Source organism: Akebia trifoliata, chromosome 11 (assembly GCF_017979445.1).
Source record: "Akebia trifoliata isolate Shusen 1 chromosome 11, ASM1797944v1, whole genome shotgun sequence".
Classification (NCBI taxonomy): Eukaryota; Viridiplantae; Streptophyta; class Magnoliopsida; order Ranunculales; family Lardizabalaceae; genus Akebia; species Akebia trifoliata.
Window position 1 is genome coordinate 46,621,768 of NC_141385.1, and position 12,014 is coordinate 46,633,781.

The 12,014-nt window shown below is 37.6% G+C and overlaps 1 protein-coding gene and 1 pseudogene across 2 annotated transcripts; both read right to left on the minus strand.

The window, feature by feature from the left end:
* Positions 1–1,456: 1,456 nt before the first annotated feature.
* Positions 1,457–5,289, minus strand: LOC147392151 (uncharacterized). Of its 2 annotated transcripts, none has more exons than XM_086458125.1 (5): positions 5,138–5,289; positions 3,159–3,458; positions 2,938–3,060; positions 2,387–2,677; positions 1,457–1,909 (listed from the first exon to the last, which is right to left on the minus strand). In XM_086458125.1, exons 2-5 carry the CDS (start codon positions 3,420–3,422, stop codon positions 1,697–1,699), a joined length of 891 nt encoding a protein of 296 aa, XP_086314251.1. In that variant the 5' UTR covers positions 3,423–3,458; positions 5,138–5,289; the 3' UTR covers positions 1,457–1,696. The 2 variants fall into 2 exon arrangements, with proteins under 2 accessions (XP_086314251.1, XP_086314252.1); XM_086458126.1 differs by lacking the exon at positions 5,138–5,289 and adding an exon at positions 4,976–5,093.
* A 2,584-nt stretch (positions 5,290–7,873) lies between these two features.
* On the minus strand, positions 7,874–11,663 carry LOC147392152 (receptor-like protein kinase THESEUS 1 pseudogene; annotated as a pseudogene).
* Positions 11,664–12,014: the final 351 nt, after the last annotated feature.

The following is a 12,014-nucleotide window of genomic DNA, read 5'->3' on the forward strand; positions in this document are numbered from 1 at the left end:
ATGTGCTGCATTCTTAGTTTCTTAACAAGGTGAGGGGGACTACAATTTACATAATTTATTTTGTGCATTACTAAGTATTTGTGTTCTTAATCTCAATCTTGGGTGGCCATAGCCCAACACATTAAAAAGTATTTAAGTTTAATAAATTGGATAATAATTGCAATATGATTCCACACAATAATGAGGATGAAGACAATGATGACAATTAGGATGTTGTCTTGGCTTCGACCACTTACTAGTCTTTCATGCCATGCACACTTGAACTGATTGTGCAACACCAATCCGATCAAGAGATTAGACATGGATGACCAGAAAGTTACAGGTAAAATCTAAGTCAATGCTTGGATATGCCTAGTCATCGATATGCATACCACCACTGCCAACCTGGTGAATGAGCTAATTAATTATCAATTTTTATTATTCATATTATGTTAAATGTGATTTCTTCTTCTTCTTTTAACATTATTGGCTAAACAAATAAGAAACGATATTTGGAGCTAACAAAGAAAATAATAGCACTACAAGAAATTAAAGGCTTGTTTTTAAGTGTCCATGCAGTATATGGTACAAGTATCTGTATCAAATCCCATTGATATGGGTTTTCTGGGGCCTGTTTTGTAGTATTTGGGTATTGCAGTTGAGTTGTATTTGTAGAACAGATACCCAAATATCATGAAATTGCCATGTTTCCCCTTGTATTTGGGTGATCATTGTCAACTTTTCGTTCCATTTTGGAATGTCTCTAAATGGAATATTGCCTCAAGACAAGTTATGAACATTCAAAGTGATTTCTGATAAACCTAATGAAGGACCATGGTTTGTGTTTTCTTTGCAGATAATGGCTGAAGCGTGGCACTAGACTGTTTGAGAGCTTAGTGGCTGGTACTGTCATCTCTCATTGCACCATAAAATAAGTGTTTGCTTAAACTTCACAATCTCTCTAGAGATTGTATCGTTCCTTGACATCCCAATTTTGAACATATTATATGTATATGACTATGGATTCATGATGCCAAGGACCATTTTCTTTTGTTGTCTTTCTAGTGGTCATTCATGTATGATGATGCATTGAGTTAAGTACAGTTTCTGTGTAAATAGCATATAACTTTTGACCACCCAGGGGATGTCTTAGCACCATTGGCAAAGCTACATACCACCCAAACTAGGGCTACTCACTTGTAATACCACATACCCACTCCCAAACAAAGCCGAGAGTAGGATTATTATTATTTTTAATTTTAAAATTTTAACATTTTAAGGGCTCTCTGATCTAAATACCCAATATGGAAATATTTGTTTGTTCTAGCTTCAAGACCATCTTTTAAGTACAAGAATCAGAACCATTGTACATAATAAGCTCATTACAACTTTGGTTACTTTGATACCCAAATTGGAAACCCTCTGTTGCTGTGCTGGTAGTAGTTGAGCAGAATATAGTGTAGTATAACAACATCCATATCAACAGTACTAACAAATTCTCATTTTCCAAAAGACCAACCGGAACACCATACTTACATCTACATAGGTGTTGATGCATAACTGTGAAAAATCTAAAATGAAGAACACATAATTGTTCACTGCAATGGAGAGAATTACTAAACAACACATACCTCCACCCAGTACTACAGATACAAGCAGCTACAACACTATATTTCATCATTAGTGGTCACCCCATTATTGCTTCGGTTCTTATCACTCACTCTTTTTTCTTGTTCAAATTCAACATCTTTGATGCAACATCCCCCATGTAAGGTGCAACATGGAATGCATATTGCTGGAAAACAGAAAATACAACCATTTCCAGACACACTAATACGTTTTGATAGCCTTCCTCGATGTGTTCTACATCTAACCAGAAATGATGAGATCTGATGATGCCAGCAGAAACTAGGATATCCAGCACAACTCCCTGTAAATAATCAAAGAAGGTCATTTAGACAAGGATATCTCATTTTCTAAAGAAGAATACCCGTTAGTTTTTTTTTGTTTTTGTTTTGTTTTTTTCCCCTTATCATGGGTATCCCCACCCTTCGGGTGAGACTAATCCCACAGTCACACGCACCGCCCCCTCGGAAAGTCCTATGTGCACCTGCTTGAGTCGAGGGTCAACCGGAACATGAAGGGTCACCCCAAGGAATTCATTGCTTCATGAGGTTTCGAACACTTGGCCTACCCTTCCTGAGGAGCTTATCAAGGCTTGGTTTGCCACTAGGCCAACCCCTTGGGGTTAAATCTAACCTAAGGTTGGATGAACACATACAGATGGTTGGGTACCATCATTTGGTGGATCCTACATAGTTCTCCAAAAAATCCAATGAATTGGATAATTAAGTTCAGTTAGTTCAATATCTCTCTTATGAGAAAAAAATTGGAATGAGAAGTTTACCTGCCAGAAGCAGAAGAAAACAATTCCCTTGATGCATAGGAACTTTGCAAGCGGCTTGTGTGGTTCCAATTCTTTTGCAAACACATGGTAAAAGACCACAAGAGCATACAAAGCCAGTGAAACAGAGATGTTGAGAATGATGGTGAATGTCCAGCTGACCCAACTTGGGTACACCCCAAGAAGTTGAAGCATTATCATCAGGACAGAGCACACAGGCCGGATGACGACAAACTGCCATGTCCAGAATTTGAGTTGCTTCAACGTCCGATGGTCCAAACGGACGGTGTGAGGCTGCATTTTAAAAAACATGTTTCAGATTATAAATATTGATAATCTTCATGTATTTCATGGTGATCAAGGCAAGGATACAAAGTCTAAATCCAATATCTGATCGTGTGAGAACTAAGAAAGATGATTGTTTAGAAACAAACATAATTTACTCCACAAACTTAAAAAATTAAAATGAAATTTTACTGCTATTAACATTTCCACAAGTTTTACTTTAATAAACTTTACCCATTAAAATTAAAATAAGAAAATTACTTCAGCACCTGGAAAAGAGTCACTGGGAAGGTATGGTGAATTTCTCTTCCTTTTATTTCATCCGGCACTATGTTTTTGCTAATGGATATGTTCAAGTAACTATACATCAAAGCCAAGAACTTAGCAATCACCTGCAAAAAATTTCATGAGTGTGATTGTGCGATCTGGTGTGAAAACAAAACCACGTACACGTTTGAAGTTATTTCATGACTAAGTGGAAAAGCCTTACCAAAGCCTCGTAACATTCCTTAATCGATTCCAAGAACATGAAGAATGATTTGCTTCCCTGAAAATCTGACAAACCGATAAAAGAGGTGGTGGCATATATGGGAGCCATGAGGATGATGATTATTATGGCTTTTTGCTCCTTTGGGTTCTTCCAATAGAAGAGATGTTGTGACAGGAGCTGTACAGTAAAATGCAAGGTAAGCATTACACATAATGCAGATCCCATCAGAGTGAGTTGGGCTGGATTCATTGTAGATATATCCATTATGAACCAAATGGAATGAAAATCCAAAGGCAGAACCTGCAAAAGAGTGTTGAAGGTCAATCAGGATCTCAATAGTTCAACCGTGTCAAAGTTGTCTTATAAAACAACTGGAAGATCAAAATCATCAAGTGAGCAACAACCATTGTTATTCTGCATTTAGGAAGTCAAAACTCAATATCTTAAGACAGCTGCAGAAGCTATAGTGTCCTTTTTTATAACGTCCTACTGTGTATATGTGGAAATCAAACATCCTTGGGAAAGAAAATAATCATAAAGTAATGGAGATAACGCATCTAGACACAATTAGAACTTATAAGCATATTAAACTTAAAAGGGGAAATCTAGAATCTGAGTACTCGGATAGATGGATGGGATGCAGAGGATCTTGACCCAACATTTAACGGGTCCTACCTATGTGATCTCCACAACCAAAAATCATACTTATTATACCCATAAAAAAAAAAAATCATGCTTACTTTGTCTCAACTATTCAATATATTCCTAGATGGTGAAGTAAAATCAATCCTTGTTCATTCTGTTGTGAGAAACGATAGGAAATATCAGGCACACACTGCCAAATAAAATAAGAAACACAGACAGATATTTACAAGGTTCACACTTTATGGTCTAAGTCCTCAGAGACGATCGATCGTCTTCACCATCCAAAGCATAGGACTGCAAAGGGATTCACCCTTCTCTCTCTCTCTCTCTCTCTCTCTCTCTCTCTCTCTCTCTCTTAATGTATACTTTGACCTAATAACATAAATACCCTCAGTCACAAACTGAATACAAGACACCTCTGCTTGACACATACATGAGCTTCTCCGGTTCGAAATGAGTCAATCTAGTCCTTAGGTTGGTGAAATAATTAGTTAAAGCTCCAAAAAATTCCAAGGATCAGACAATTAAAAGTCATTAAATCGTGATGATCTTCTCCTAGATGGGTTCGGTACTCTTCAGCAACGCGGGTCTAATTCTCCATACATAAACTAATGTTGTGAGATATTCTTAAGGTGCTGCAATAAAATTTCATAAGTTGGCAAAATCGTCCTAATATTACTGAATTTCTAACTGTTTCTAAAGCTTCAAGCTCTTCTTCTACAAATCCTCATCTTACTTAACAATCTCTCACCAATTAAAGGAAGACCCCAATCAGTGTTTTCTACCAAATTTCTACATAGTTCCTCAATTTAGAGGGGAAAAAAAGAAGAAGCTCACAGTAAACTTGAAAACTAATAAATCAGAAATTCAAAAGCCTATTTCTGTTGATTTTTATTTTTATTTTTAAGATAAAAGGGGCATCTTCTGATAGATTTGGACAATATCTTTCTATTACCAATGCAAAAGCCTCTAGTTCTTGAATTAAACTTCACAAATGGAAGCTTAAATTCCACAGATTTTCAATTCTCCAAGAAAAGTAATTATCCCTTCTAGTTTTATCAAACCATTCAATGAAAGATTTGCTTTAAAATTCAAACATCAGATAGAGAAAAACCTAAAATTTACTTCAAAGTTGTTTAATTTCGTGTAATCTTTAGAAGAAAAGTGATTACCAAATCAAACTCAGGTTCATGTCATCAACAAGCAAGCTATAAAAGAGAATCTCAAATAGGAGATATGAGCCCTAGAACTCATCAAATCTCTCTAATTCTACACCAATAACAAAGTTTGATCAGAGAATCGACTGAAATGGAGAAAAAAGAAAGATCACTTACAGAGAAATCCGTGCAGGATGGAAGAGATTCAAGAAAACTTAAGATTCGAAAGTTCAATAATAGAAGTCAGCTATATAAATGATGACTGATGAGATGAGATGATACCGAAGTGGTAAATTGTTATAGGTTGTCTTTTTCTCCATTAAATTTGTAATCCGGTATCTTGGCTGATGTCACGTTGAGAATCACGAGGAAAATCAAGTGCTTATTACTGAGACTATCAATGGGCCCGGATTTGGCCGGGAGTACTGTCATGTATGACTGTCATGGATCGATCCGATCCGACCGGATTGATGTTTTTTATTCTAATAAGGATTCGATCCAATATCTTATTGAATCGAATCTGGATCAATCATGTCCCGATTAGAAAGTATATAAATTATAGAGTTGTGCTGGTGTAACATTGAAATGCACATCAATTCCCACATAGCTGATGTGGAGTTGCACACATACTCATAGATGCTTTTCATTTGTATCTCAATGAAAAGCATCTATGATTTCTTAAATTATACATACACATCCATGTCAACAATGTGAGAATCGATGTACATTTTAATGTTACTTCAACATTTTCCTAAATTATAAAATCAGGTTTATGTATGAAGTTTACTTAGATATTGTATATAAATCAGGTTTGATCCGATCCAATTGTTAATGGATCATATCTGGATTTTAATATTGAGTTCCGACAAAAACCTGATCCAACAAGAGTCTGATCCAATACTTATCAGATCAGTCCCAGATTTGCTTTGATCCGTTATTGGATCTATACCAAATCAACCCTAATCTAATCCAAACATGATCCATTGACAACCCTACTATTATGGATCAAGTTTGGGTTGTGTTAGAGCAACCATGGTTTTTAAACTCGTCCGATACCAAGACGTATTGTTCGAGTTAACTCGGTATTAGAGCTGAACGAGACCAACTCACAAAGTCATTTTTTGACCGAGTTTTACGTCTCACGTTCAATTTTTTGAGTTATTTCACGAGACGTCTCAAGCGTATTGAAAAACTCGTCCGAGATGACTCGAAATCAGAGTTGAAAGAAACAAGACGCGATACCGAGTTTAAAAACCATGAGAGCAACTCTAAGGGAGATACTCTTATCCATATTCATTTATGGGTCATCAAGTGTTTATGGGTAGTCAAGTTGGGTATTCATTGTTATGCACTCCAACCGTGCTATCCAAAAAATTACTATTTATAAATATTCTAATATTTTTTAATTCAACTCATATTTGAATTGATCTGAAATTGTAATATTTTGAAGTAATTTTTTGAATTTTTCCTTAAAAAGAGAAAATAAAAATGAATAGCCTGAAAGTATCTATTTTCGATATTTAAAATGCCAAGCCCAAAATTTGCTATAGTGACTCAAAATAACACTCAAGTGTATAGAGAACCATCAATTGTCCTTGAGTATATAACACTTGTATCTTGAGAAAAAAATCCATAGTTGTTTACAGACATAGTGTTAATTCAAGGGTAATTACCATCTCATGAGTTGAATATGACGAAATTTTAATTTCGACTAATTGCTTATTTTACTTCCTAAAACATGAAGAGTGATATCGTAGGTTCTTCAAAGTGACGATCTCGATGATATAAAGTAGCAAGATCGTTGATATATATATTCAAAGTGACAATCTCGTTGATTTATAAAGTGACGATTTCGTTAAAAAGTAGTGAACTTGCAAGATCAACACTTTTAATAGCAACAAGATTGTCATTTTGAAAGAAAAATATCAACGATCTCACTACTTTATATTGGCGACATCGTCACTTGAAAAACCTGCAATATCGTTGTGCACGTTTTTGGGAATTAAAATGAACTGTGAATTGAAATGAGAATTTTGTCAAAAGTTGATCATATTTTAAGAAATTTCTCTTATTTCAATTCACTTTAGCATTGTTCTTCTTTTTTGACCTAACTCCTATAAATCATGGCATTTAGGACCATGTTCTTCGTATACATGTACATATGATCTCTCTCTCACAGCCCAACCTTGAAACTAGGATGACTGAGGTCAGATCCAACCTTCCTCGGTTGCACCCTACGATGAACATGCTTTTTCACCAACTAAGGGCTGTGATATTACGGAAGGTGCCACTTAGCTAAGTGGTAAGGGCTTGAGGAGAGTTGATCTCATGACCTAAGTTCAAAGCCCTTTGAACCCATTTTCACCTCCATTAACTACGAATCCCTTACTTGCTTAGCTAAAAAAAAAGGCTGTGATATTACTGTACTATTATTTTTTAACTTAGCACTCTCGCGTTCTCATTCCCACTCTCGCACCTTGGCCTCGCTATGCTCACTAACCTCAGAATTTTCAAGTAAATGAGATAATAAATAAGACAACTTATACTTACACACCACTTCAATTTATCACATAAATTACTGGATTTAACTAGCTCTCAATGTGTCCTCTCCAGCCAAGGTTTGTATGCAAGCTGATTCTCCAAAGAACAAAATCTCTTGCTTGCCATATTTCATCTTGAACCATAGGAATACAAAACTTGCAACACATGTTTGATTGAAGTACAACAAAATCAAACAAAACAGCACACCTGAGACTGATTTTTAAACCAAAAGCTAACCATATATCAAGATTTTTGAAACAAGGCTTTGATGAAGTTGATGACGAGAACAATGACTTACCCTATAATAATTTGGCAAGAATTGGTTATAACAGTGATTCTAAGCTCCTTCTGAATAAAAAAAAAATAGCTATATAACACAATTCATATCAAGTAAATGTATAACTTCAGCTAAGTTCAAACCAAGAAAACATAGAATCTTTATGGAGATAACTTTCGGCATAGTTTCCAAAAGATTATCGGTCGCAACAATCAATTATATTACAAACCGAAACATAAAATCGGTGAAAAATCAAAATAAGAACAGATAAGGACTTTCAATGAATCAGTCAAGTGGAATTCCCAACCATTGCCCCCCTCGAGAATTTGATTGTTTACTGAGATCACAAATAGTACACATCTTTCTTCTCATCGTCCACGAGGATTTAATAACTGAGAGAAGACTGCACTACGAGCACCAACTTCAGTATCATCATCTGTGCCCGAGGTCACCCCATCAATCATACTCACGCTATTATCAAATGGATTCAGTGGTGGTGCCACAGGAATACCTGAGATATGGTTCGTGCTGTTATCTTCCGGTTCAGTGAGCGCCGATGAGGTCTCCTCAAGCTGTAAAGCATATTCAAGATTCCATAACACATCACCCATTGTTGGTCTATCGACCCCATATTCCGCTAAACAGTTCTCAGCGGTCTCACCGAATTTCTTGAGTGACGCTGGGTTTACCTTCCCTGCTAAAGTTGGGTCCATGATTTGGTCCAACATGCCTTTCTTCTGCCAGTTCATCGCCCACTCCGCGATATTAACCTGTTCCCTAGGGAGGACAGGATTGAGAGCCGGCCTAGTGCAGAGGACTTCCATTAAAACCACACCGAAGGAGTATACATCGGACTTCTCTGTAAGTTGTTGCCTTCTGAAGTACTCTGGATCAAGGTAGCCGAAACTACCCTTGACGGCTGTGCTCACATGTGTTTGATCTAGAGCAGGACCTGTCTTTGAGAGTCCGAAGTCAGCAACTTTGGCTACAAAGTCCTTGTCCAAGAGAATGTTGGTGGTCTTTACGTCTCGGTGAATGATGCTTTGAGCTGCCCCTGTGTGAAGGTAATGAAGCCCCCTCGCAGCCCCAATGCAAATCTCAAGCCTTTGCTTCCATGAGAGAGATGGGAGATCAGTACCATAAAGATGACTTCTGAGAGGTCCATTTGCCATATACTCGTAAACAAGGATCATCTCGGAGCGTTCATCACAATAGCCTATTAGAGATACAAGGTGGCGATGCCGTAGCTTAGATAACATCTCAATCTCAGTTCTGAATTCGGCAAGACCTTGTTCAGATCTCGGGTTTCCTCTCTTAACAGCTAACTTTGTCCCATCTTCAAGTGTCCCCTTGTAAACCCTGCCGAACCCACCAACACCAAGAAGTAAGCTCTCGTCGAACTTGTTTGTTGCATCCATGATCTCTTGGAACATGAAGAACCGACCAAGATTTGAGGAGGCCAACGAGATGCAACTCGCTGTTCCACTCTTCTGAGAGGTTGTGGAAACTTTGGTTATGGTTTGGGAGTTTCCGTATAAGGGCAACGATAGCCATGGTTGTCGTAGTTGATTAGGCTTCGACCTTCGGGCTATACAGAAGCAATAACACAAACCTATCAAAACCACAAGAACTAAAGATCCCAAGACCGACCCGACTATAATCCAAAGCTTGCTATTTTTAGAGGCTGATTTGGGAAGAAGACTCTCCACTGAAGTCGACCCATCCAAGCTTCTTACGTCATTGCTGATCTTCATGATCTCCAACCCATTCATAATGGCATCAGTTATGTCTGCCATTGTATCCGGACCCACACTGACTGTCAACATATCTGAATCAACGGACGAATTGGAGATGAAATCTTTGTAATAAGGTACTGCCAAGGCGCCAGTTATCGAAGAGAGGTCCAGACTCCCAAGGGCGATATCAGAGTTGACGTAAAGGTTGAATACAAGACTATTCAGAGTTTTGCTCACAATGTCGCAGAAATGTATCCGCACGAAGTACATGAAACTTGGATCCACAGGGAAGACCCAAGTTATATTGAAATTCAGATTAGGCACATTTGCATCTCCCATGGTCTCCGCCGTGGCATAAACCCAATTCGGGGCAATTTCAGGTGTGAGGTCCACACGATATTTTATTGTTGCAGGATTAACCGATACACTCACAGCGGAGCTGTTCACGTGGAGGTACTTCTCATCATTCTCCCATGTTCTTCCGAGGGTATCGTTCTGAGGAGTAAGTAAAGGGCCACCCATATTTAGTCGATAAACAGTCTCGAAGGCAAGATTGGATAGACCACTGAAAGGGCCAGAAGGGGATAAAGCGCGTGCCTGATCTTGAATCAACTCATTGGGGATTGAGACAACTTCAATCCCATTAACGAATGTAACCGAGTTGTTAGATGGAATGAAGGTTAGGGTCAAAGTATCGGTGGTCACATTGATCGAATACTCCTTAAACAGATATGAACCATTGTAGTTCTCGAACGTGAAGTTGTTCAAGAGAACAAAATTTCCTGCGATTACGGTGATAGGGACAGATCGAAGATCATGGCCAGAATTCAAAAGAGGGTAGAAATAGAGGCGGACCCAATGGCGCCCCTTTTGCTCGATTTCGAATTTGTAGGAAGCAGGAGAAGGAAAAACTCGCAGAGACTGGAAGATTGGAGATGGAACACTAGAATTAGAGCTAGAAACAATGGTGTTCCCTTGACTTTTTAAAACAAATGAGGATTGCTTTGAATCAGGAACAAAAACTCGACCTTGAAGAGAGACATCTTGTGAAGATCCACAAGCAATCAAGTAGTTATCAACAGGATTGAATTCAGCATAAGAGGCATAAACCATACTAAAAATAATAGTAAGAACTATAGGAACCGACTCCACCATCTTCACTAGTTTCTACTACCCAAGTCCCAAACCCAAATTCTTCAGAACCCCAAATCCTTAAAAACCCAAATTCTGAAAAACCCAGATCCCCAAAACCCCAAATTAAATCCTCAAGAACCTATGTTCAACAATCACATTTCCTCAAAGACAAAGATCTCTGTAACCCAACTTCCAATCCAGATAGCTTCAACTATGCAGAACAAGGCAGATATAGGAATTAAAATAAGACCTTAATGAACTCCTAAAACTGCAAAAATTACAAACAGATTGATAATTTTAAAAAAAATGTACCAAATATAGACCAAAAACTCAAGACTTACTTCTTTGCAAAATAGACCAAGATCAGATTTTTTTAAAGAAACTTTACCTTTAAAAGAAAAATAGATGCATTAAGTCTGATATTAGTGGTTGAGGTTGGAGTACAGAGAAACCCCAGTTGAAGATTACCTCAAATTCTAACATAAGAACCATTCATTAAAACTTTTCTGCAACTTGAAGAGCTCTTTCCAGGCTGTAGATTAGGCTGTAATTTTACAGAGTAGCACAGGACCCCACAAATATGAAAAAATAAAACTTCATATTTAAATCACCTCCGTTTTAACTAGCTGTCTCTGTGTGTGTAGATTTTCTTAGATTGCTTTTGATACCTTGTATTTTAGAAAATCTTAGATTAAAATAACAGAAAAGCCATGAAAGCTCTGCTACTAAGCTCTGTTTTTTTTCAATTTTATAATATATATATATATATAAAGGATTTAGCTTAGAAGGAATGGTTGCTCTGCTGGGACGAACAGTGTTTGGGGGACCTGTCCTTTTACGCGTTTTGGGACAAAAGGAGGAGATATTCTTGACGGCGTTAATTGAGCGTCAGCTTCGAGCGTTGCAAGCAGCTGTTATAATCCTCTAACGGTAGCGAAACGGCGTTAGTCGTTCTATCGTTTTCGGCTGACGTTAACTTCATCGAAGAGAAAATCTACATATTGGATTGACGAAAACATCCTTGGAACCTCTCTGTCAAATCCATTGAAAGTAAATCTGCTTTCAGTTAGTTTGATTGATAAAGAGGACTTAAGACTTGAGAACAATTATGAATGTCACGTAGAGAGTCAAAATGGTAATAGTCAATCCAATGTAGGGTACTAACGACATTTCACAGCCACGTGAAAGTTCAGAGTTCGGAGTTTGGACGGGGATTCACTCGAACAAGTCCGAGTCGACTCGCCTTGAGTTACACGTAACCCAGCCACTGAGCAAGTTTTCCAAATTCCTATGTGAATCGCTCAAATTACAAGTCAATTATCCGCTTTTTTGAAAATTTAAAGGGTTTATTGGTTATTTTGTTTGG